General features: G+C 42.8%; 1 protein-coding gene across 1 annotated transcript; it reads left to right on the forward strand.

Annotated features, from left to right (window-relative positions):
* The first annotated feature begins 10,096 nt into the window (after positions 1-10,096).
* On the forward strand, positions 10,097-22,068 carry mex3a (mex-3 RNA binding family member A). The gene is made up of 2 exons (XM_017708710.2): positions 10,097-10,614; positions 14,834-22,068. Exons 1-2 carry the CDS (start codon positions 10,149-10,151, stop codon positions 15,946-15,948), a joined length of 1,581 nt encoding a protein of 526 aa, XP_017564199.1. The 5' UTR covers positions 10,097-10,148; the 3' UTR covers positions 15,949-22,068.
* The last annotated feature ends 852 nt before the right edge of the window (positions 22,069-22,920 follow it).

Below are 22,920 nucleotides of genomic sequence, written 5' to 3' on the forward strand. Positions count from 1 at the left end.
GTCAACTCCAGTAGCACTGCTGCGTCTGATCCACTCAGACCAGCGCAACACACTCTATCACACCACCACGTCAGTGTTACTGCAGTGCTGAGAATGATCCACCACCCAAACAATCCCTGCTCTATGGGGGTCTATGGGGGTCCCGACCACTGAAGAACAGGGTAACAGAGTATCAGAGAAACAGATGGACTACAGTCTGTAACTGTAGAACTACAGAGTGCAGCTATACGGTCAGTGGAGCTGATAAGATGGACAGTGAGCGTAGAAACGAAGAGGTGGTCATGATATGCCACGCCTACATATCAGTGTACATGTGTTTTTGTCATATAATGACATAATATTTTGGTGGGGAGGTTAAATTGGAGACATGCTATAATATTTTGTTGACTATTTTTCTGTTTATCTTTCTGCATAATATATAATGTAGAGTAAAGGCAAAATATCACCAACTGAATCAAATACACTCAAGATCTTAGCAAAAAAAATACGATCAAATCTAAAAATGTGTGTATCGTTACAACTAGGGCCATCACAATATCACAACACACACACACACACACTATAAGCCACTTATCCTCCTGGGTCGTGGGGTGTGCTGGAGCCTATCCCCTGGACACGCCCTGGACGGTTCGCCACTCCATCACAGGAATATCATGATACTTCAAGACATTTTCACAATACACAATATGCATATTTTGTTTTTTTCTGAGTTTTGATCGATTGGAGAAGATAAAGTGCCTCAGTAAAATATACTGTATGTAAATATGAATGGTTTTTATTCAAACACGGCTAGTTATGGTCTCTTTTTAACCCTTTAAGTGGCCAAGGCCCACTGACAGGCCCAGATCTGTACCCTACGGATAGCTCAACCAGTTTGCACTGGAGTGCCTGTAGTTACTGAATAATAAGCCTTAGTATGTAACAAGACTATAAGGGTCTAGTAAAACACGCAGTTGGTCAATGTTCTTTTGCCATTGACACGCAGCTCAGGAAAGCATGTGGTGCTATGATGTGGCATAATTTATCACGATCACAACATTATACCCTTGATACATGGTCGTGAGCAAATGTTAGGGCACCCCTGGCCAGATGACACAATCAGCTGATTTTCTATGTGTAAATAAGTGAAAACATCCTCTACAGCAGAGGTCACTATTAGGCGGACCGCGGTCCGAGTCTGGACCCAGACGCTGTCCTATGTGGATCTGGACATATAACTGATAAACTAAGGAGAATTCTTTTATTTTGATGGGATGGTCCTATTTTAATTGACGTAGCTTTTCTAGCCTTTATGGTAGCTTTAGCAGCCCGGGAGACTCACAGAACAATCACATGCATTGTATATGTCACACGTGATGCTATTCAGCCAATCAGGTCTGTGCATTACAATGAGCACTGAGAGTCAAGTGAGTGAAGCACACAGGGGAGGGATGAGGCGAGAAACAGCAGTCAGAGAAGAAAGTGAGTCAGAGGGAAGTGACCTAGAAAGAGAAAACTGACCATAAATGTTGTTGAAATCTGACCGAACTGGACTTTATTTGATTTGATATTCAGTTGTTGACGGTATAAGATGTTGATATTCCTACTCGGCTACTTCAGTCAACAGTATATGGCACTGAATCATAATGCAAGTTAGAGATTATGATGTTCCGGACCTTCGCTTGAGGATATTATCTCTAACTGGACCTTATTGAATTTTAATTAAGGACCCCTGGTCTACAGGGAACTCGTTTCAATTATTTCTGTTTTTAGTGGACAGTTTCTTTATTTTTGCCTAGTTTAATGTATTGGAAAATAATAAAACATGAATGTACACTCACTGGCCACTTTATTAGGTATGCTAGTAAAAGGCTGGACCCCCTTTTGCCTTCAGAACTGCCTTAATTCTTCGTGGCAGACTTTCAACAAGGTGTTGGAAACGTTCCTCAGAGATTTTGGTTGGTTATTTCAGTTCCTGTTGCCTTTCTATCATCTGGAACCAGTCTGCCCATTCTCCTCTGACCTCTCACATCAACAAGGCATTATCGTCCACACAACTGACCGCTCACTGGATATTTCCTCTTTTTCGGACCGTTCTCTGTAAACCCTAGAGATGGTTGTGTGTGAAAATCCCAGCAGATCAGCAGTTTCTGAAATACTCAGACCAGCCCGTCTGGCACCAACAACCACGCCACGTTCAAAGCCCCTTAAATCCCCTTTCTTCCCCGTTCTGATGCTCGGTCTGCACTTCAGCAAGTCGTCTTGACCACCTCTACACGCCTAAATGCAGTGAGCTGCAGCCGTGTGATTGGTTGATTAGCCATTTGTGTTAACAAGCAATTGAACACCTAATAAAGTGGCCTGTGAGTGTAGTTTTCAGCAAATAGACAGTGATTGTGTATTAAAATGTAAAGTGCTCTCTGTAAAAACATGTTCACTAATTTCCGACTGATCATATCACCTGACCAGGGAACTTTCATACGTCCTTCTAGATAAATACTCTTACTTTCAGACACTTGAGCAGATGAGATTGTTCTTCATGTTGGATGAAGCTCACTGATCTGGCCGTTTTACAAAGCAACAGGCATTCAAAGTCCCTTTGTTCCGTCAATAACATCCAAGCATACCTGCAAACAAATTAATATCAACGATCAATTATTAATATATTGGACTTTACTGTATCCACTGCAGGGCTCCAACAGAGGTGGGAACTCTTGAGGGGGCAAGGACAGATATAACACGACAGTGTGAGAATCTGAGGAGCAGGAACACCATGGTGTGTCACTTGGTGAGCATATCTGATGAGGAGAGAGAGAGATAGAGAGAGAGAGAGACAGAGAGAGAGACAATGACCTAATAGCTGAAGGAAAGCAATGAGGTCATACCCACCTGACTCATACTCCCAGCTGAGCCGAGTGTTTCCACTCAATGCATAAGCGGAAACCTTTGTGTTTATGAAAATACCTATCAGTGATCACGCCTGACTCACAAGGGTTCTTTAGTAAGGAAAATGCTTCTATATAGAACCACGAACACTCGAAGAACCCTTTGTATGATTAAAGGGTTCTTCACGTTGTGAAAGGGTTCTTCAGACTGATGTAGAAGGTGCTGCAGATGGCTCCATATAACAGCTTTTAAAAAGTTTCCATACAGCACCAAAAAGGAATCTTCTGTTGTTACAAGCTTGGCATTGTTGCAATAGAAGGACCCGGTTTGGTGCTGTATAGAACCCTTTTCAAAAAGATTCTATATAGAACCATATGCAACATACTTTCCATCAACCTAACGAACCCTTTCATGATGCGAAGAACCATTTAATAATGCAAACACTGTTAAAAATGGTGCTTCAAGGGTTCTTCAGATTCATGGAGAAGGTGCGGCTTTTTGAAAAGAGTTCTATTTAGCACCAAAACAAATTCTTCTATTGTCAAGCTTGTCATAACAGAAGAACCCTAAGTAGAACCATTTTCAAAAAGGTTTTGTATAGGACCATCTACAGCACATTCTCCATGGTTCTATATTGAAGAACCTGCCTTTTTAAGAGTGTAGAAATCTGAACTAATGAGAAATTTCCGTTTGTGAGAGCTGGTTCTGTATAGCATCCAGAAAGAACCCTTTTTGGTGCTATATAGAACCCTTCCTTAAAAAAGATCTACATAGAACCCTCTACAGCACATTCATGCAAAATTTCCATCAATCTGAAAAACCCATTAATCATGCTTTTTTAATCAAGTTTTTTTGAGTGTTCATGGTTCTTTATAGAACCAGCTTCTTTACTAGAGAACCCTTAAAGAATCAGCATTTTTAAAAGTGAAGGGTTCTCTTAGTGTTCATGGTTCTATTAAGAACCATTTTCTTTATTAAAGAACCCTTGAAGAGTCAACATTTTAAAAGTGAAGGGTTCTCTGAGTGTTCATGGTTCTTTATAGAACCAATTTCTTTACTAGAGAACCCTTGAAGAATCAGCATTTTTAAAAGTAAAGGGTTCTCAGAGTGTTCATGGTTCTTTATAGAACCAGTTGCTTTACTAAATAACCCTTGAATTATCATCCTTTTTAAAGTGAAGAGTTCTCTGAGTATTCGTGGTTCTATATAGAACCATTTTCTTTACTGAAGAACCGTTGGAGCACCATCCTTTTTAAGTGTTTACCAACACTGTACAGGTTTACAGTCTAACATGTTTACATATTCACTATATGTGCATTTCCAGCTGCTACAGTCCACAGTCCATAAGTGTTATGTGTTTTACATGTAACAGCGGTGGCCTGTCCGTCTGGGCGGCTAGAAAGAAGATTGTCCACCTGGTTTGAGTTTCTGAAGTAGCTTATGATGATGTGTACGTGTTGTTTTTGCAGTTATTTGGGAACTTCACAGGTTTCTCAAACCATTCAACCAGATGTAGTTATTCAGAGTGGTTTGATATGAAATGGTTAATTATAGAGAAACTTCCACATTCAGATTTCTCAGTGGTTTTGATAGGAACCAGGTTCTACAACACAGATATAGCCAAATATTTTACTATCTAAAACCACCAGTGTAAAGTTTGGCCGAGGGGGGATTATGGTATGGGGGTTGTTTTTCAGAAGGTGGGCTCGGCCCCTTAGTTCCAGTGAAAGGAACTCTTAAAGCTTCAGCACCAAGAGATTTTGGACAATTCCATGCTCCCAACTTTGTGGGAACAGTTTGGGGACGGCCCCTTCCTGTTCCAACATGACTGCGCACCAGTGCACAAAGCAGGTCCATAAAGACACGGATGAGCCAGTTTGGTGTGGAAGAACTTGACTGGCCTGCACAGAGTCCTGACCTCAACCCCATAGAACACCTTTGGGCTGAATTAGAGCGGAGACTGTGAGCCAGGCCTTCTCGTCCAACATCAGTGTCTGACCTCACAAAGGCGCTTCTGGAAGAACGGTCAAAAATTCCCATAAACACTCCTAACCCTTGTGGAAAGCCTTCCCAGAAGAGCTGAAGCTGTTATAGCTGCAAAGGGTGGGCTGACATCACATTAAACCCTATGGATTGAGAATGGGATCTCACTCAGGTTCATATGCGTGTGAAGCCAGGTGACCAAATACTTTTGGAATATAGTGCAGCTACGCTTTTACTAAAGATGATTCAGGGGTTCTTTAGTGAAAGGCATGGTTCTATTTAGAACCATGAGTCCTGTATAGCAGCATTGTAGCTAAAATGGTTCTTTGCATGATGAAACGGTTGATGGAGAGTGTGCTGTATGTGGTTCCACATAGAAGGTTTTTGAAAAGGGTTCTGTCTAGCATAACATTCTATTGTGTATAATCTTGACACTGTAACAACAGCAGAACCCTTTTTGGGGCTATATAGAACCACAGCACAAATGTTTCTGAAAAGGGTTCTATGTAGCACCAAAAAGGGTTCTTCTATACAAGCTTAACACTACCAACAGCAGAACCCTTTATGGCGCTAGATAGAAACACAACACAAACCTTTTTGAAAAGGGTTCTATATACGAGCTTGACACTGTAACAATACGAGAACCCTTTTTGATGTGAAATAGAACCACAACACCTTCCCCATTAATGTGAAGAACCATGTCACCATGTAAAGAACCACTGAAGCATGAAATACAGAACTCGTGCAGCTAAATAGAACCATTGCCTTCACTAAAGAACCCTTGAAGAACCATCTTAAGAGTGCAGAAGCTCCTGCAAATGTGCAGTAATCACTGCATGATAAGTATTTAAATAAATAAATAGATAGATAGATAGATACATAAATAAATAAATAAATAAATAATTAAATAGCCTGCAGTTTATTGTCATATATAAATAAAGATTTCTTGGAATTCTTTCTTGGAATTCCAGTAAAATGTACCTGCATTTGTTGTAATAATAATAATAATAATAATAATAATAATAATGATGATGATGCTGTAGGAGATGCTGTATATGTGTGTAAGAGTGATATTTACATGCTATTAGGAAGCCACTGGATGACTGGGTGCCCTTGTCACATGACTTCCCGCCACACGGCAGCCGTATTCAGCCACGCTCTCCAGCAGATGATGTCATATTAGGTCATCGCTGCATGTGAACGCTGAGTGCTCGCTGCGATTTGTCTTTCATAAAGAGCTTTATGGATTAATGACCTGTGACGTAATCAGCCTGCAGAAAATAATCAACGGTTTGCTGCTGAGGTGTGCGGCCGCTCACGGACCTTTCAGGAAATGATACTCGAATCATTAAAGTAAATAGATCAAAAACACAAACAAAGGGTGAAAAAGGGAGGGGTGAGGTGGACAAAAGAGTGCAACCCGCAGACAGGCTGGGGCGAAAGAGAAACATTATCCACGATCCATAGCTGATATTGATTTGGGCCTCCGACTCCCAGTGGACACCATTAGTGCAGGCAGATGACCTTTTGGACATTCTGACTGTTGGGCCCAACCTGGTGTGTAAAAGAAGCCCACTGTACATTTACCTGGGCTGAGGGGCTGTAGGGGCGCACAAGTTCCGCAATACACTGTGTAACTGTGGTTTTATGGTTTATACATATATAATATCGCCTTTTGTTGGAACAACTGTTTGACATAATTTGAACATGCATGTTGGCCTTTATGTTCTGTATAAATTTCATGAAGGATGGACCAAAATGAATGGTCAGAAAATGACTTGATAAAACGTCTGGTTCCATTGACTTACACTGAAAGTAATGTATGTTGTCCTTCTCCTGCAAAGTTCCCAGTCTGGAGATACAAGGTTTTGTTTCCGACGTACTCACTCACCACATCTCACCCTGACCTTAACACGTCTCAGGGAAACTCTTCCCATTTACTGGCTCAAGAGATTACACAATCCGCCTAAGCGGGCATGACGTCATAGCGATGATGCAGGATCTGGTAATGTTTTATGATGCCAGATCAGTTTGTGTGTATAAGGACATCACATCTGCTGCTGCATCAGACTTTGGCTTTATTGGATTCTGCAGCCTAATTTTTTTCAAACTTGGATAGGAGGGAATCAGGCCACTCGTTTCCAGACAGTCTGTTCGATATTCAATAATGAGAACTAATAACAATGTAGAGATGTAAGAAGTCTGCTCAGGTCTGAAGGCCAGACGAACGAGAGAGAGAGAGAGAGAGAGAGAGAGAGAGAGAGAGAGAGAGAGAGAGAGAGAGAGAGAGAGAGAGAGAGAGAGAGAGAGAGAGAGAGAGAGAGAGAGAGAGAGAGAGAATATGTATCAGTATCATGTCATGTTAACTACTTACAAGTAGTTAACACTTGCTAAGCAAGTGAAACATCGCTTATTATTATATATTATTTTATCATTTCTTATTCACTATTATTATTATTATTATTAATAATAATAGTCTTATTATTACTATTATGGTTTTTTTTTATTATTGTCACTCTACTCATCATAGACGTGTTATTAATGTTTGATTAATATTCTTATTACTTTGTGTATCATTTTTATTTTTGTCCCTCCTTTGAACTAGGTGTGGACATGCTGCTGTCTGGACAGTACAGAAGTGACAGAGAGAGAGAGAGAGAGAGAGAGAGAGAGAGAGACAGACAGAGAGAGAGAGACAGACAGAGAGAGACAGACAGACAGAGAGAGAGAGAGAGAGAGAGACAGACAGAGACAGACAGACAGAGAGAGAGAGACAGACAGAGAGAGAGAGACAGACAGAGAGAGAGAGCTGATGCATTAATATAAACTAAATGCACATTGATGCGATGTTATCCTGTCATGTTAACTACTTAACTAGAACTCTACAACAGTAAATGAGATATTGTTAATTTCTTATTCTTTTTAGACTTATTCACTATTATTATTAGACCAATAATAATAATAATGATAACAACAACAATAATGTTATTGTTTCTATTGTTATTGTTGTTATGTAGTTAATGTCATTGTTATTATTTAACCATCACATGCATAGTTATGAATATTGGATTATTATGCATTATTACTGGCTGTATATTAATTACTATGTCCCTCCTTTGCCCAGGTGTGGACGTGCTGCTGTCTGTACAGGAGTCACTCTTTTGTTCGCCGTTTTCTCTCCGCAGTCCGTCTCTCTCTCTCTGACCCACCGCAACCCCTCCGGAGGGCGGAGCCCCGGCGCTGTTTATCAGCCTGTATGTGTGCGTGTGTTGGGGGTGGGGGTCTGCCCCCCACCGAGGGGTCGGTCTGATAGAAAATGGCCGAGACAGACACGAGCAGCACGTGGGTCTCCGACCTAATCCACAGCGCTCCAGTCAGCGTCTCAGCGGCGCAGAGACCGAAACACAGCGCTGAAAAACAAAAGCGCTCGTTTCGTTACGAGCGAAGGGCGAGCGCGGCGACGCCACAGCAGCTCGCCCCGGTGGGGAGGACCGAGCAGCTCTGTTGAGGGAAACCGCCGCTGGAAACGAGACAAATCCAGACTGAAAGCAGAAAGCAGGCGGCTCGCTAGACGTGAGCCAGACGGGGCGGGGCTAGTCACATACCCCGCCCCCTTCTCCCCACCCCGTGATGAAGTCTGGCCCCGCCCCCACGCCCCGTTTCAATTCTCTTCAGTTCAATTTCATTTGTGCAGCGCTGTTCAGAACAGACACCGACCCAAAGCTAGAAATCCAGAAATCCGGGTCCAGACCTTTCATGAGCTGCAGAGAAACTCCACTAAGCACTGAGAGGAACCAAGACCCAAAAGGGAAGCCGCCACAAGAACTTGAGGTAGAACCACTGGGAGGAACCGAGACCCAAAAGGGAAGCCGCCACAAGAACTTGAGGTAGAACCACTGAGAGGAACCAAGACCCAAAACCGCCATTAGAACTTGAGGTAGAACCACTGAGAGGAACCAAGACCAAAAAGGAAAACCGCCATAAGAGCTTGAGGTAGAACCACTGAAAGGAACCAAGACCCAAAAGGAATGCTGCCATAAGAACTTAAGAAGGAACCACTCAGAGGAACCAAGACTCAAAAGGAAAACTGCCATAAGAACTTGAGAAAGAACCACTGAGAGGAACCAAGACTCAAAAGGAAAGCTGCCATAAGAGCTTGAGGTAGAACCACTGAGAGGAACCAAGACCCAAAAGGAAAGCCGCCATAAGAGCTTGAGGTAGAACCACTGAGAGGAACCAAGACCCAAAAGGAAGCCCCCATAAGAACTTGAGGTAGAACCACTGAGAGGAACCAAGACCCAAAAGGAAAACTGCCATAAGAACTTCAGAAAGAACCACTCAGAGGAACCAAGACTCAAAAGGAAAACTGCCATAAGAACTTGAGGTAGAACCACTGAGAGGAACCAAGACCCAAAAGGAAACCGCCATAAGAACTTGAGGTAGAACCACTGAGAGGAACCAAGACCCAAAAGGAAAACTGCCATAAGAACTTCAGAAAGAACCACTCAGAGGAACCAAGACCCAAAAGTAAAACCGCCACAAGAACTTGAGGTAGAACCACTGAGAGGAACCAAGACCCAAAAATAAAACCACCATAAGTACTTGAGGTAGAACCACTGAGAAGAACCAAGACCCAAAAGTAAAACCACCATAAGTACTTGAGGTAGAACCACTGAGAGGAACCAAGACTCAAAAGGAAAACCGCCATAAGAACTTGAGGTAGAACCACTGAGAGGAACCAAGACCCAAAAGGAAGCCGCCATAAGAACTTGAGGTAGAACCACTGAGAGGAACCAAGACCCAAAAGTAAAACCACCATAAGTACTTGAGGTAGAACCACTGAGAAGAACCAAGACCCAAAAGGAAAACCGCCATAAGAGCTTGAGGTAGAACCACTGAGAGGAACCAAGACCCAAACGGAGGTTCCACCCTTATCTGGGCCGGTCTGAATACTGCAATTAGCAGAACAAGTTCACAAAGAAGACTGAAGGAAGGCATTTGGGGTTCTACAGAGGAAAAACAGACACACAGTGAGTCACGCATGATATAGTTATATATATATATATATATATACAGCGCGCGTGCCTGTATCTCTCTATACATGCTGGGTCAGGGAGTCGATCGCATTGCAACCTAGCATGAATGAGTGAGTGAGGGGAAAGAGGGCAAAACGGAGGGGGCGGGACAAGTGGGAGGGGCAAGTGCACGAGGGAGGAGGAGGAGGAGGGCGGCACGAGCGCTACAGCTCCCTCCAGTCTCGCTCGCGCGTCTTTTGTCTCCTCACTCGCTTTTGTTTAGCCATGCCTAGCCTGCTGCTCCTAGCAGGGATCATGGAGAAGAACGGGGGCTACGGCGGGGACCTGGCCGCCTCGGGCTTCGGTGCCGAGGGCCTCCTCGCGCCGCCGCCGGACGACGACGAGGACGAGTCGCGGGCGCTCCGCGTGGCTCTCGGCCAGCTCTCCCTGCTGGGGCTCGGGGAAGGCGAGGACGGGGCGGTTCAGGAGCGAAGCAGCGGTGGTGGCGGTGGAGGTGGCGGGAGTAGCAACAACAACGGGGGAAGCACGCATCAGCCCGGGCACGGCAGCAACGGAGGCGCCGGCGGTGGAGGAGGTGGTGGAGGAGACGCGGGCATCCTGCAGAGCAAGAGCAAGTTGTGTGCGCTGTACGACGGCTCGGCCAGCGAGACGAAGGCGCGGGGCTGCAACATCACCGAGTGTGTTCCCGTGCCAAGCTCCGAGCATGTGGCCGAGATAGTGGGCAGGCAAGGTAAGAAAGAGACAGAGAGACCCTGTTTCAAAAAAAGAAAGAGAGAGAAACCCACTCGAGCGAAAGAGCTGCAGCTTGGTTTCAGTCACGCTGGAAAGGGAGTGGTGCTGCTGCATGTTTTTGTTATTCAGACGAGACGCTGCTGCTGCCACGCTGTAGAGGCATTCAGGGGAATAAAACGGTCTAGCACGCGCAGCTTGGCGCAGCCGCGTCCAAAAACACACGCACGGGTTAGAGAGTGAGCGGTTTTAGGGGGAAGAGCAAAAGAACGGAGGTTAAAAGTGGATCCAGCGCTGGGTTTTGTTTGAAATGCATCGCTGTGGCAGCGTGCACACACTTTGAGGCGCTGGAAGCGCGCGCTTCCTTTGTCGTCTGAGCGCGAGGGAGTGTTTTGAAAAAAAAAAAAAAAAAACCGTTAGCCGGAGCGAGCCGAGCCTAGCCGAGCCGCTGAGGGGGCTAACTTTGTGCTTTATGAGCGGCGTATTTCTGACTTTTGTACATTTTTACTCGTCGTGCTGGGTTATAAACGACGTCTGAGCTGGCCCACGCGTGTTTTCTTCAAGTTTTCTCCACAGTTCCTTTGTGACGAGGGAAAAAAAAACGCGGAGTAACGTTAGTCAGTTGTTTGGCGTAACGTCGGCTTGTTGACCCGCCTGGACAATGGAGAGTAAGCTAAAATGTGGGCTCGTTGAAGTTTGTGTCCTGCTTGGGTTCCCCCTTGTTACTTTTGAAGCTCGTCTCCAAGCCTCGGTGGAGGACGAGTCCGGTTAAGGTGTCAAACAAAGACGTGGAAGTGGCAGGTGGACGTTGGGGGGTGAGGGTGATGTGGTGACCGTTGGAGGTTCTCCACATGAAGATGATTTCAACGTGACTCAGCTGGATGTTGAACTAATGTTTTTTTTCTGTTTTAAAAGGGGGGGAAAGAAGTGACTGCAGACCGTTGAATAACGTTATATCACCCTGCTGCTCAATGACGTTATGGCCTATTGTTGTGCAGCACATGCAAGTTTAAGGTGAACCACTGCTGCTTGGCTCGCTGAGGGTTTATTGTCTTGACTTTTGTCCTGCTTGGAGGGGTCAGCCTGCTTGCCTCCTATGAAAGAGCTGCCCTTATTAATCCATGGCCGAGAATGCCCGTTGGTGCCAGGCTTTGTTCAGCCTTTGGAGATGATCGGATAAGAAGGGCTGCTGGAGCTCAGAGTCATTGCTCACTGTAGGGGAGTCACGCCCAGGCAACCAATACGGCATCCTCAGAGCTTTCCTCCATCCACATGCTCGCCAGCACGGGGTCATGGGAGGATCCGAAGAGCAACAACAAGAGCATGGTCCTTTTCACTGAAGGCTTACACCAACAACATGTAGAACTGAGCACGCCCCCTGAAAGGCAAGAGCGTAACCCCTGTTCCTTTAGTGTGGATGTGGGCTCATTACGTTGCGCTAAAGTGCCTACGTTTTCCTATGCGGCTCTGGATGGTTACTGTGAAGTGTGCCCTTGATTTTTAATGGGGGTGGGCTGTGGGGCCAGGACCAGGCGGTCCAAGTGCAGCAGAGGGCTTTGCCTTGACTGAAAAGTGCTGATTAGGAGGATTTGGAAAGAGCTTCTTTTGATTTGGTGCTTTATTAGTCACTTCAAGTGCAGCTACTACATGCTTTGCTGGGGAGGATTCTGGATTTGTACTGACAAAGAAACGAGGAACAGTTTGTGTTCATATTGTTGATTTATGGACTTCAGTTGAAAAGACGTGGGTATAAAATTTAGATGCTGCGAGCTGGTTTTCATTTGGTGTGAATGCTGCAGTTTTTTTTAAGGGACTGATTTGGACGTTTCTGCTTTTATTCATTGTTGTTTGTTAATTATGATTCTTTCATTTGCATCACTACATACAGAATGTCTAAAATTGGCTTGCTTAGCTTTTTGGGGTCCATATAAGACATTTGACTAGATCATCAAACATGCCCAAAACAAAAATAAGCGTTACCACAAACGGGCGCAGCACGGTCAATATGGGCCATCATTCATGCCACATTGTCCTCCTTCGGTCATTAGGCCGTAGTGTCTGCTCGAATGTGTGCCGGGAACATGCTCGGTCTGAATGGTCGTAGTAAGCGTGCTTCATTCACCTGCAGTGGCTGCCAAGCCTGTTAGGGGGGCTGTAGTCCTGCAGCGTGCAGAGCTATTCAACAGTGGGAGAGAAGCTCGCGCTGCTTGTTGTCACTGCTAGATGCTCCATCTAGGTTTTTTTTTGTTGTTGTTGTTTTTGTTTTGTAGCTGCTGCTGTACACAGCGAGCCATGATCTGACTACGAAACAGGCCCCTCGGCCACGGCCTTCATCAAATCCCACCCAGCAGCCAGGCGTTTAAGACGCTTCACAGCAACAGACATCGCTATGCTGCATGTGAACCACCCAAACAAATTCTCCTACACAATACTGCGGCTTTCCGTTTTTCGATGTCTGTAGACAGACCAAAGAACGAAATATTTCAGCTAGGCTTTCATTCCTAATTTCTCCACGAGAGCCTCTTCCAATAATCTGCTTCACGCGCCTCTCGCGTTTTCCTTTCTTTGTCCTCAGGTGACCTTTTCTCCTATTAACATAATCGATAGCATGTAAAGAGTGGCACCCCAGCATGCACCTATGCATATCCGTACAGGTGGATATTTCTCTATAAACAAACAATGCACTGCTTGTACAGTCATGACTGTATATTAACGGTGAACAAATCAGTTACAAGCTTATATCAGAATTAATTATTTATTAAATAGTTATTTGTGACAAGTTAGTCAATCATTTCATCGCTTTCGAATGAACGAGATTCAGACAGTGTCTACGAATTTCAGGGCTCTGTTATTTGTTTTTCACAGTAGGAAAAAAAAAAGATTCTGAATGATTTATTAATACTTTATAACAGGCCTTTTAATATGTCCACTGAGGATTTCACAAAGGAATAATGCTAGGGTTTGGTAAAACAGTGTGCAGACAAGGAAAGACATATTTATACAGAATCTGTTAACTTGGAGATGCTCAATTTTGCTCAGTTTGAGCACATTTGCTTGGTTTATCATCAAACATACTTTAATGTTATGTCGGGGGGGAGGGGTCAGCTAACAGACCTGTTTCCGGGTGATTTTAAAGTGACCCTTATAAAACTAGAAAATTATATTAATTTTTTTTGCATCAAAGAAAAGTGGTGCACTTTTCTCTTAGAATGTAATTAACATTAAATGTATGAAATCTTTTTGCACTAAGGGTGTAACGATCACTGTCAAAGGGCCTGTATATTTTTGTATTGTGTTTTGTGAAATACTGCAATATGAAAACCTCTCCCAGCACCTTGCATTATTAAGTAAATAGTATTTTGAGTTCTTTTATAGAAATATCTAACTTTCCAAAGATTTTGAAGATTTTTTTTAGCTTCATTAGCATAACATATCTTAAGTGTCTTTTTGAGAATATGACACAATCATCAAAGTGCACTTCATAATATTATAATAGCTCATCATTACAGGGCCAATTCAGACTGATTTTGCCTCACATCAATCCTATGACACAGACGTCTTTATTCTGAAGTGAACCTTATTACCTAACTTATTAATAGCACCTTGTTAATTACACCTGACCATAAAAGCGTAACCAGAGCATGGGGACAAGGAAATTTCTGATATAAGGGAATTAATATCTCAGCCAGTGTGTTTAAAAGGGCACTGGGGCGTGATATTATTCTTATTGTCTTTGTCATAACAGAACCTAGTATCTGTAAAACGGAAGCTTTGTAAGAGATGAAAAATCTTTTCTGACTTCAGTATAAATTAATGTTACAGCAGAATGTCCCTTTTCATTTTGGGTTGTTTCTCTTCACCCAGTCACCATGAAATGTTCACTCCACGTTAAGAGCAGTTTTTAAATGATGTAAAAGCGAGTAAGTGAATAAATCGACATCTAAACCAACTAAAACATACATTTTGCTAGGTTAGTGATGTAAAGGTCTTCTTAACTGGGTCGTATGTTCTCCGTCTTTGTCAGTTTCAGTCTCATTATTTTGCAGTACACAATACAAAATTAGGATTTGTGATGTGGCCCTATTAAGTACAGTCATGATATTTCATAGTGTTTATCAAGTCATATTCAAAGGTAAATAGAGTTCACACAAAGAAAAGCAAAAGTATACCCATTCTGGCCATGTCATTGTCACTTATTCTGCCCCCTCTCCACTCCACAGGTTGCAAAATCAAAGCCTTACGAGCGAAGACCAATACTTATATCAAAACCCCAGTCCGGGGCGAAGAGCCGGTCTTTCTCATTACTGGCCGTAAGGAAGATGTGGCGCTAGCTAGGCGTGAGATCATCTCTGCAGCAGAGCACTTCTCCATGCTGAGGGCCTCCAGGAACAAGCTGGGCGTCTCCTTCAACGGCTCACCTCCAACTCCTCTCCCTGGCCAGACTACCATCCAGGTGCGGGTGCCCTACCGGGTGGTGGGTTTGGTGGTAGGGCCCAAGGGCTCCACCATCAAGCGCATCCAGCAGCAAACGTGCACCTACATCGTCACGCCCAGCCGTGACAGTGACCCTGTGTTTGAGATCACCGGTTCTCCAGGGAACGCGGAGCGGGCACGTGAGGAAATCGAGGCACACATCGCCTTCCGCACCGGCGGTCTGCATGACCACAACAATGAGAACGACTGCCTGGGCCCTGAGAGTAGCAACGGGGGTCTGGAGAGCCGCCTGCAGCAGGTGTGGGGGCTGCAGGGGGGCCAGCGCAAGCCGCTCACCAGCAGCTACCGCCAGAATTTCTCCGACGCCATAGTTGGAAGTAGTGGGGGCGGAGGAGGAGGCAGTGGGATTTATAGTAAGGGTGATTTCCCCACTCCCAACAACGGTGACAAGCCATGCTCGTATTTCGGTTCAGAGGGCTCCCAGAGCTGGGGGGACCCCGACTATCCCAAACAGGTGGCCTACTACGTCCAGCAGCGCTCCAAAAGCTTCGGAGGCCTGCCCCTCCCTCTGACCAGACTGTCGCCTGGCCTTCCGGAGCCCTGTGGAACCGGTGGCAGCTCCACTACTGTCGGGTCTCCCCACGCCCAGGCACGCCGCGCCCACAGCGAGCCCACTTCTGCCTCGACACCATTTGCTGGCCGCCTCCCAGTGCCGGACTCACCACCTGCTGTGGCCCGGGACTGCATGACCTGCTTTGAGAGCAAGGTGACAGCCGCTCTGGTCCCCTGTGGCCACAACCTCTTCTGCATGGAGTGTGCCATTCGAATCTGTGAGCTAAATCATCCTGAATGCCCTGTTTGCCACACCCTCGTCACACAGGCTATCCGAATCTTCTCCTAAAAGCGTTTTTTTTTCCTATTTCTACTTTTTTTCTGGTGCGTTCATTTTGACTGTAATTTTTTTATTGTTTGTGTTTGTTTGTCAGTATTTGCCCCATGTACACTTTGCTTTTTTCAGAAAACAAGAAAAAAAAACAAGCAGATATTTTAGAAGACACTGCTTGCTTTACTAAAAAAGAGTAAGAAGTATTTTCAGATTTTTCTTTTATATATACACATATATACATATATATTTTATAAAGGTTTTGTTAAAATGGGGGAAAAGTTAGTGCTTAGTGTTTTTTGTTAATTTAATTTTATTTTATACTGCTGCTGTTTTTCCGCACGAATCGCTGTGTGGACAGAAACAGGAAAAAAAAATGTGAACGTTTTACACTTTTGCTTTACTTTGTAAGTTTACTACCATGATTATTATTATAAATATTATTATTATTATTAATTTGTAAGATTGGAAAGAATATAGTTTTACATCCCAGCATTTTCTGCAAAGGGGCAAATATGCTTTTTAAAGGTTAAATATTGACTGAATCTTAAATCTATCGTTGCACCTTAAAATGGATAGCTTGATTGTCAACTATTACAGATGGCACTGAAAAAGAACGCTTTTACGGATTTCTTGTATCTCTGCCTCTGTAAAGGTGTGGACTCAAATTTGGAACGAATTCTAAATGCACATAATCCTGAATCGAGGCACAGGACACTGTGCACTCCAGTATCACATGTAAATGGCAAAGTTGCATAACCTATTCATATACCAATTGTCGCAAAATTGTACAGCCTATTCATGTCAATCAGTAACTAAAAGTGATTTTTTTTTTGTTGTTGTAGTTTTTACACCACACAGGTGTATTTCAAAAACAAACAGCACGGTTTGCTGATTGTTGGGTAGCAAACTGATTTGTCAGCTCAACGTTTTGGAACTCGTCCAGTGGGATATTATCAAAGAGGTGTCTTCCCATACCCCCAACCCCCAACCCCCCCCCCCCCCTTTACTTTCATTCACACTTTTCCTCTTCAACTTGGTTACCACTCTAGATATAGTTGCATCAATATTTTTTACTTCTCAGTGAGCCGTTTTCTATCATGGACATATGAAATGTAGATTACAAATGGCACTGGGTAAAAAAAAAAAAAGCGGTATGAAGCAAAATGAGGAGAGGGTGGTCGGTAATCTGAGCTTGAATAGACTGTGCACAAAAGAGAGAGAGGGGAGAGACAAGGAGAAAGACTCTGAGCTATAGTACAATATGCAGCAGCTCCCTGGTCCCCACGGCTCTGCATTTGAGTTGCAAAGTGCCTGCTGCCTGTCCGTCTTTATTGAAGCCGTTCAGGAGCAGGTGTTTCATATTGTGCTCCAAATCTGACCCAAGTTCTTTTCTTTGCGAGTGCCCTTACCCCACTCACTGCTCAACCGTCGTCTTGCTTGGGCTGTAATGACCACAACTGCTCGACTACACAGGCCCTTCCCAGAGAGCATATTGTTTTGTCGCAGTGGTGGGACGGTCCCCGGAGCGCTCCGACATTGGCCTTTCCCAATAAGGAGCTGATAATTAGTCATGTGACATAGACCAGGTGCAAGCAACTGGCTAGTGGGCAGTTGAGGAGGGGGGTGGTTGTAGTAAATGTGGAAGGTCCGGTCCACAGTGGACACTATGCGGCTCCATGGTGCTCTGAACACCCACACGCACCCCTCCCCACTCCCTAACAGAAGAGCTTGACTAGGTGCAGCTGGGGGCCCCTCCCTTCATCCTTCCATCTCACTGTCTCCCTCCTCCCTCCTCTCCTGCTCCTCTGAGCCTTAGTATTCCCAGTGGGGAAAGGGGCCTCCTTTGTCCTGACAAAGAAAAAAAAATCCAAGTGCAGATTTTATTTCAAAGAGAGAGCCCAAATCGAGGCAGGGGAACACTTTCGAGGCAAACAGATCGGACAGCAAACGGTTATTAGTTTGGTTTTAAGTGTTTCAGACTTCAATATTTTTAAAGTTTGTTCAGATGTTTAGATGTGCGTCAGCCCAAAAAAAAGAAGCCAATTGTATGTCACGGTTGGCAGTCTTTCTTGTTAATGCGCTCTCTTTCACAGTCCCTCAGAAATCTCAGTGCCTCCCCCCCAAAAAATCTGCAGATCCAGTGTGCGTGAGAGGGACTGCTGGTCGATCAAAGTTTCCATGGAGTTTCTGACATATGCGGGACATCCTGCCGCTACCCCCTCCGAGACAGCCCCGCCGGCCAACGGCTATGGGCAGCCAATGGGAGAACGACCTTGAACTCCGAAATGAAATCAGACAATTGTAATTGACACGAGAGTGTGGGGGGGGGGGAAACGCCCCATTTAGCCGCTGCTCAAACTGAATCAAATTACACACCCACCGCCTACCGCATATCAAGCTAGGGGATTTTGGCAGAGGAGATTAGAGCATTTGGAGGGTAGGGAAAGAGTCTCTCTTTTCGGTCTTTTTCGCCTCAAGAGGGCTGCTGCGAAAGAAAGAAAGGAGCCACTGAAAAATGTAGTCCATCTGAAATGGGTCAGTTTTGTCCCTTTGGAGACTCCATGCGCCACTGCCACATGTGTGGGACTGGTCGAATGTTAGGGTAAGCTCACGATTGTACTTCCAAACAATAGAGCTGACAGTACATTAGATATCCCTCGCTGATATTCTTTATATTCCGTAAGGAATTCAGATGGGAAGGTTTTTTTTTTGTTGTTTGTTTGTTTTTGGCAGAGGGGAGCGCAGTAGTTTGCAGCAGCTACCACAGTATAATCTGGCAGTACTTAATTTCTCCATACCTTTTGCCTTCTTCTCTTGGTTGCTGGCACAATACTACAGTTTTTAAAGCATTTTCTTTTACCATAGGACTACGAATTCAAAAGGTAAACGTTTAACGACTACAGTACAACACATGGGCTTAGACATTCTAATTCGAAAGGAGGTGAGATTTTACTGTACAAAGAATTTAAGCTATTAAAAGCACTTACGCTTCAACTACACTTATGTCTGGATAAGAGTGAAGCACCTTATTTCAAGACAAACAGCGGATGTCTGAAACCAAACGTACATACTATTCATAGTAGTTGAAAAACTTCTTAGAGAGCTTACTGTATATTGTCATTTTTATTATGATCATTATTATTGCTGTTTACAACTTGGGTTACATTCAAGTTTTTTTGTTGGGTTGTTTTTTTTTTTTTCTCCCACTTCGCACTGGTACAAAATGAAGAGTGATTGAACGGATCTCTCTTCGAACACTATTTGGGTGACGCAGGCTCATGCCAAGGTTTTTGTGTCTCATTTGCAAACAGTAGCTTCACTTCTCTTCAAACAAAAAGCAATGCATGCTTTCTGTACTTTTTAATGACTTCATCAATCTCATTCACCGATCAAGGAAAAACAATGGCCTATTTGGAGGAATGTATGTATGCACATCTTGTGTATTTTGAAGCCAAACAGCTAAAACAATTATGCAAATCACATTCACTGGCTTGGATTTTAGAAAACTGTGCCCATGTAGGTAAAAAAAAAAAAAAAAAAAAGGTTTCACGAGCGTATTCCTGGATCTCTACATTCATCAAATCAGGGAATACACAAAGCAATAACGAAGTATATTTTAACGTAAATACAACAACCTAGAACAATGGGTAGCTCTCAAAGTTGGAAATGACTTCAAAGTTTTAAGCATCTCATTCAGGCACGTTTTTAGTCAGGTTTTTTTTTACGATTCGTGGCACAAGCGTATGTGCATTGTGACGGTATTTAATCCCAGCATTGTTAAAATGATAAACCCTTAAGATGGAGCCCCCTTAAAGTGAACGCTCATGCATTACATTTTTCTGGAGCAGAATAATTGCAGTGACTTTTCCTGTTTGACGAATCTGAAATGCGTGATTCTACAACCCATCAGCATTTACGAGTTTTCTCTGACCCCACGATACGATTAATACCGCGTGATATCAGTATAAGACCAGGGACCGAATTACTTGTAGAAGGGTTGTGGCGAGACGAGTCGTACTTCAAACACTATGAGGTTTGGGTGGGATGGATTTCAGCCACTACAGCAGAGACATTTCCCCAGCAAACATGAACAGAGCCCGTCACAGTAAAGAGTCAGGTACATTTTTTTTCACAGAGTAGCATTTATTTGCTATTAAATTTAAAAGAATTGTATTTACTCACATATACGGAGATAAATATAAAATGTGACTACCATAGGCATATCATGAGAATATATTTCAGTATTTAAGCCAATTATGAAAATATTTTAAAAGTTACAAATGCTTCTGTTTGACAGTTTGTTTATATTATAGTGTAACTAGTTCTTATCCCAATAGAAAGTTTAAGTTAAAGTGTTTATGGTAGCCAAAGAATTGAGAAGAGATTCAAAAAAGAAAGAAAAAAAAAAAGTTACGGTTAAAATATTATTATAGCATTAAATGGGCTGAAAGCCTTCTAAATTATAAAGGGACTGAAGCCAGGGCAGTTCAGTTCAAACAGCGGAAGTCATGTTGTTGGATCGGAAAAACACGAACGTAGGGAAAAGACGTGAACCAAACCTGTATGTACACAAACACACCCGCCAAGAGAGCAACATACAGAAAAATTGCAATAACCGTTATTCAGGATCAGAATGTCTTTAGTCTTTTAACAAAGATGCAACCAGCAAATTCCATGTAATATAAACGTACCTTGTTATACCTAATAAAATCCGGTATATACAGTTTGTTCTTAAGACTATATCCAATATGACAGTGTTGTAAATGCAGAGGAAGGAGACGTTACTTTATGAGAGTACGGGGCTGGAAAATGGTCCAATTCGGAATTACAGAGGAAGAAGGATTTTAATTTTAATGACGTGTTGTATTTGTGAAGGTAAATATTAAGAAACACTGTGGTTTATAGTAAGTACATAGTGTTATATGGTTTGATAATCCCTTAGATACATATTGGTTATGCATGCTGATTAATTACAGAGCATTTACCTTTTATCAGTTGAGATGTGGATATAAAAGAGCTACATGTAATACAGAGAGCTTTAGTAATTACATCATCTAGTGTTTGAGATAATAATGTATTATTTTTTTTTTTTCCCCTAAACTTGGTCTTCACCAACCTATAGTATCTACTGCACAATTACCTAAAACTAAACGACTGTCACAATATTTCCGCAAGGATACGATCTAACTTTTTTGTATAGTGTTGTTAATATTTACTATCTATTGATTTGTAATAATAGCTCAAGAAACCCCTTTTACATAATCCAGTTAGCAGGGCTCTAGGCTTTTATCTATATACACACACACACACACAGCATTCGTATCGTAACGTGAACAGACAAGATGTACATAATGCACTAAAGCAATTCTAATGCCTTTTCAATGTAGATGGCCAATGCATTTTGAATGTAAAACTAAAGACCACCCAATCAGTGTGTAATTTTGCCTTTTGACCATCGATCAAAGACAAAAAGCTTTATGTTTTTGATGCCATGGTTTAGAGAAACTAGTTGCTCCACCGTTTCTGTTTAGATTCTCCCTATAGAAAGCAACTAAGGGAAAAAAAAAGTCTTATAACATTTTCGTAAGATTCTATTTTGCTAACATGGGTTATTATTTCATAGAAAGAGGGAGAGGTCAGTATCTGGATGTTATTTATGAATATCTTAAATGAAGCAAACATATTTATAAGTAACTTCAAGACATTTTGTTTTTTTTTATTACAAAGTAAAAGTTAATATATTTCTAAAACACATGAAGTTGATTTCTACTAAAATGATTAAAACTATAGAATTTTTATTTATAAAAGTTAGATAAATCCTTCATACTTCTGACAGTGTAAAATGAGGTGGGTGCTGTGGGCTTTCAAAGGCTTATATTTTAACTTCAGATGTGCACGGTTTTAGAGAAAGACGTGCATTAATAATGGAATAATTTCAGGAAAAAAAAAATATTTTTTAGGATTAGGAGGTATTTTAGTCACTTCGAGTTTGTGCCTCAAAAATCACGTTTTTGCATTGCGGCAACACTTGGTGAAAGTGTTGTTTGCCTGTCCTTTAACTAACCCCATACTGCTGACTGAATACAGAATCCTTTTCTCCCTCATTTCCTGTATTTAAAAAAAAAAAAAAAAAAATCAAAGAAAAAAAAAAGTTTTTTAAATTTTATTTCTCGTACTTTGAACGCTTCATCTGTTTTGACCGCAGTGAAGTGAATGGGCACCGCCGAGGTGTCTGGGATGGAGAAGCAGGCGGATAATTGTGCATATACACATTTTCGTTCATGCATACATCTACTACATACGTGTAGAAGTTCAGAGAGTGTGTTCAAAATCCTGACACGGACGGCGTACAAAGTTCCTGAGAGGGGAAAATTGGACTGTTCCTGCGATTTTTGCTCTTCAACATGTGAAGGGAATGTAGTAGATCTATGCTGGTTTCAGCACACACACACAAAAAAAACACTCAAAAGTAAAATACAGTACAATGCATGTATCTTGTATCATCACCAGGCCTGAAAAACTACTAAAAATGTCGTGTTGCGTACAAGTGGGGGCTTTTGTACACACTACACTGAAGGGCTTACTTCTTTTTCGCTTGTAGATTTTCACCATCACTTCGAACTCTAGCGTAACATAACGGTGGCTTGTTAATTTCAAGCTTGCATTGAAAAAGGACTCAGTCTCAGCTCTAACTTTATGGTGAAAGTGTATCTCAACTGTTTTGACTTTGTAATGGCAAAGGTAACTGTGTAGCGTGGTATGTTTTTCAGTATGATAGGGACACAAAAGGGGGCTATGGGGTGGTCATTTTCTTGGTCTTGCTTTGGATGGATAACTCCGGTCCAACAGTCTGTCTTTGGTAGCTTTCAGAATCTTCCAACACAGTAGAAGTGTTTCATATAACTCATGTAGTGGTCTTAGTGCATTAGTTTGGACCAGCATCTCCTGCTGTTAGTGTTTGGTTCCTCGTTGGTGAGTGAGAAGGGT

This window comes from Pygocentrus nattereri, chromosome 24 (genome assembly GCF_015220715.1).
Source record: "Pygocentrus nattereri isolate fPygNat1 chromosome 24, fPygNat1.pri, whole genome shotgun sequence".
Lineage (NCBI taxonomy): Eukaryota > Metazoa > Chordata > Actinopteri > Characiformes > Serrasalmidae > Pygocentrus > Pygocentrus nattereri.

Bases quoted from the DNA above. Each gene is read 5' to 3' on its own strand.
- mex3a (XM_017708710.2), top strand. From the start codon at position 10,149: ATGCCTAGCCTGCTGCTCCTAGCAGGGATCATGGAGAAGAACGGGGGC. The intron at 10,615-14,833 runs GTAAGAAAGAGA...TCCACTCCACAG, and splicing joins CGAGATAGTGGGCAGGCAAG to GTTGCAAAATCAAAGCCTTA.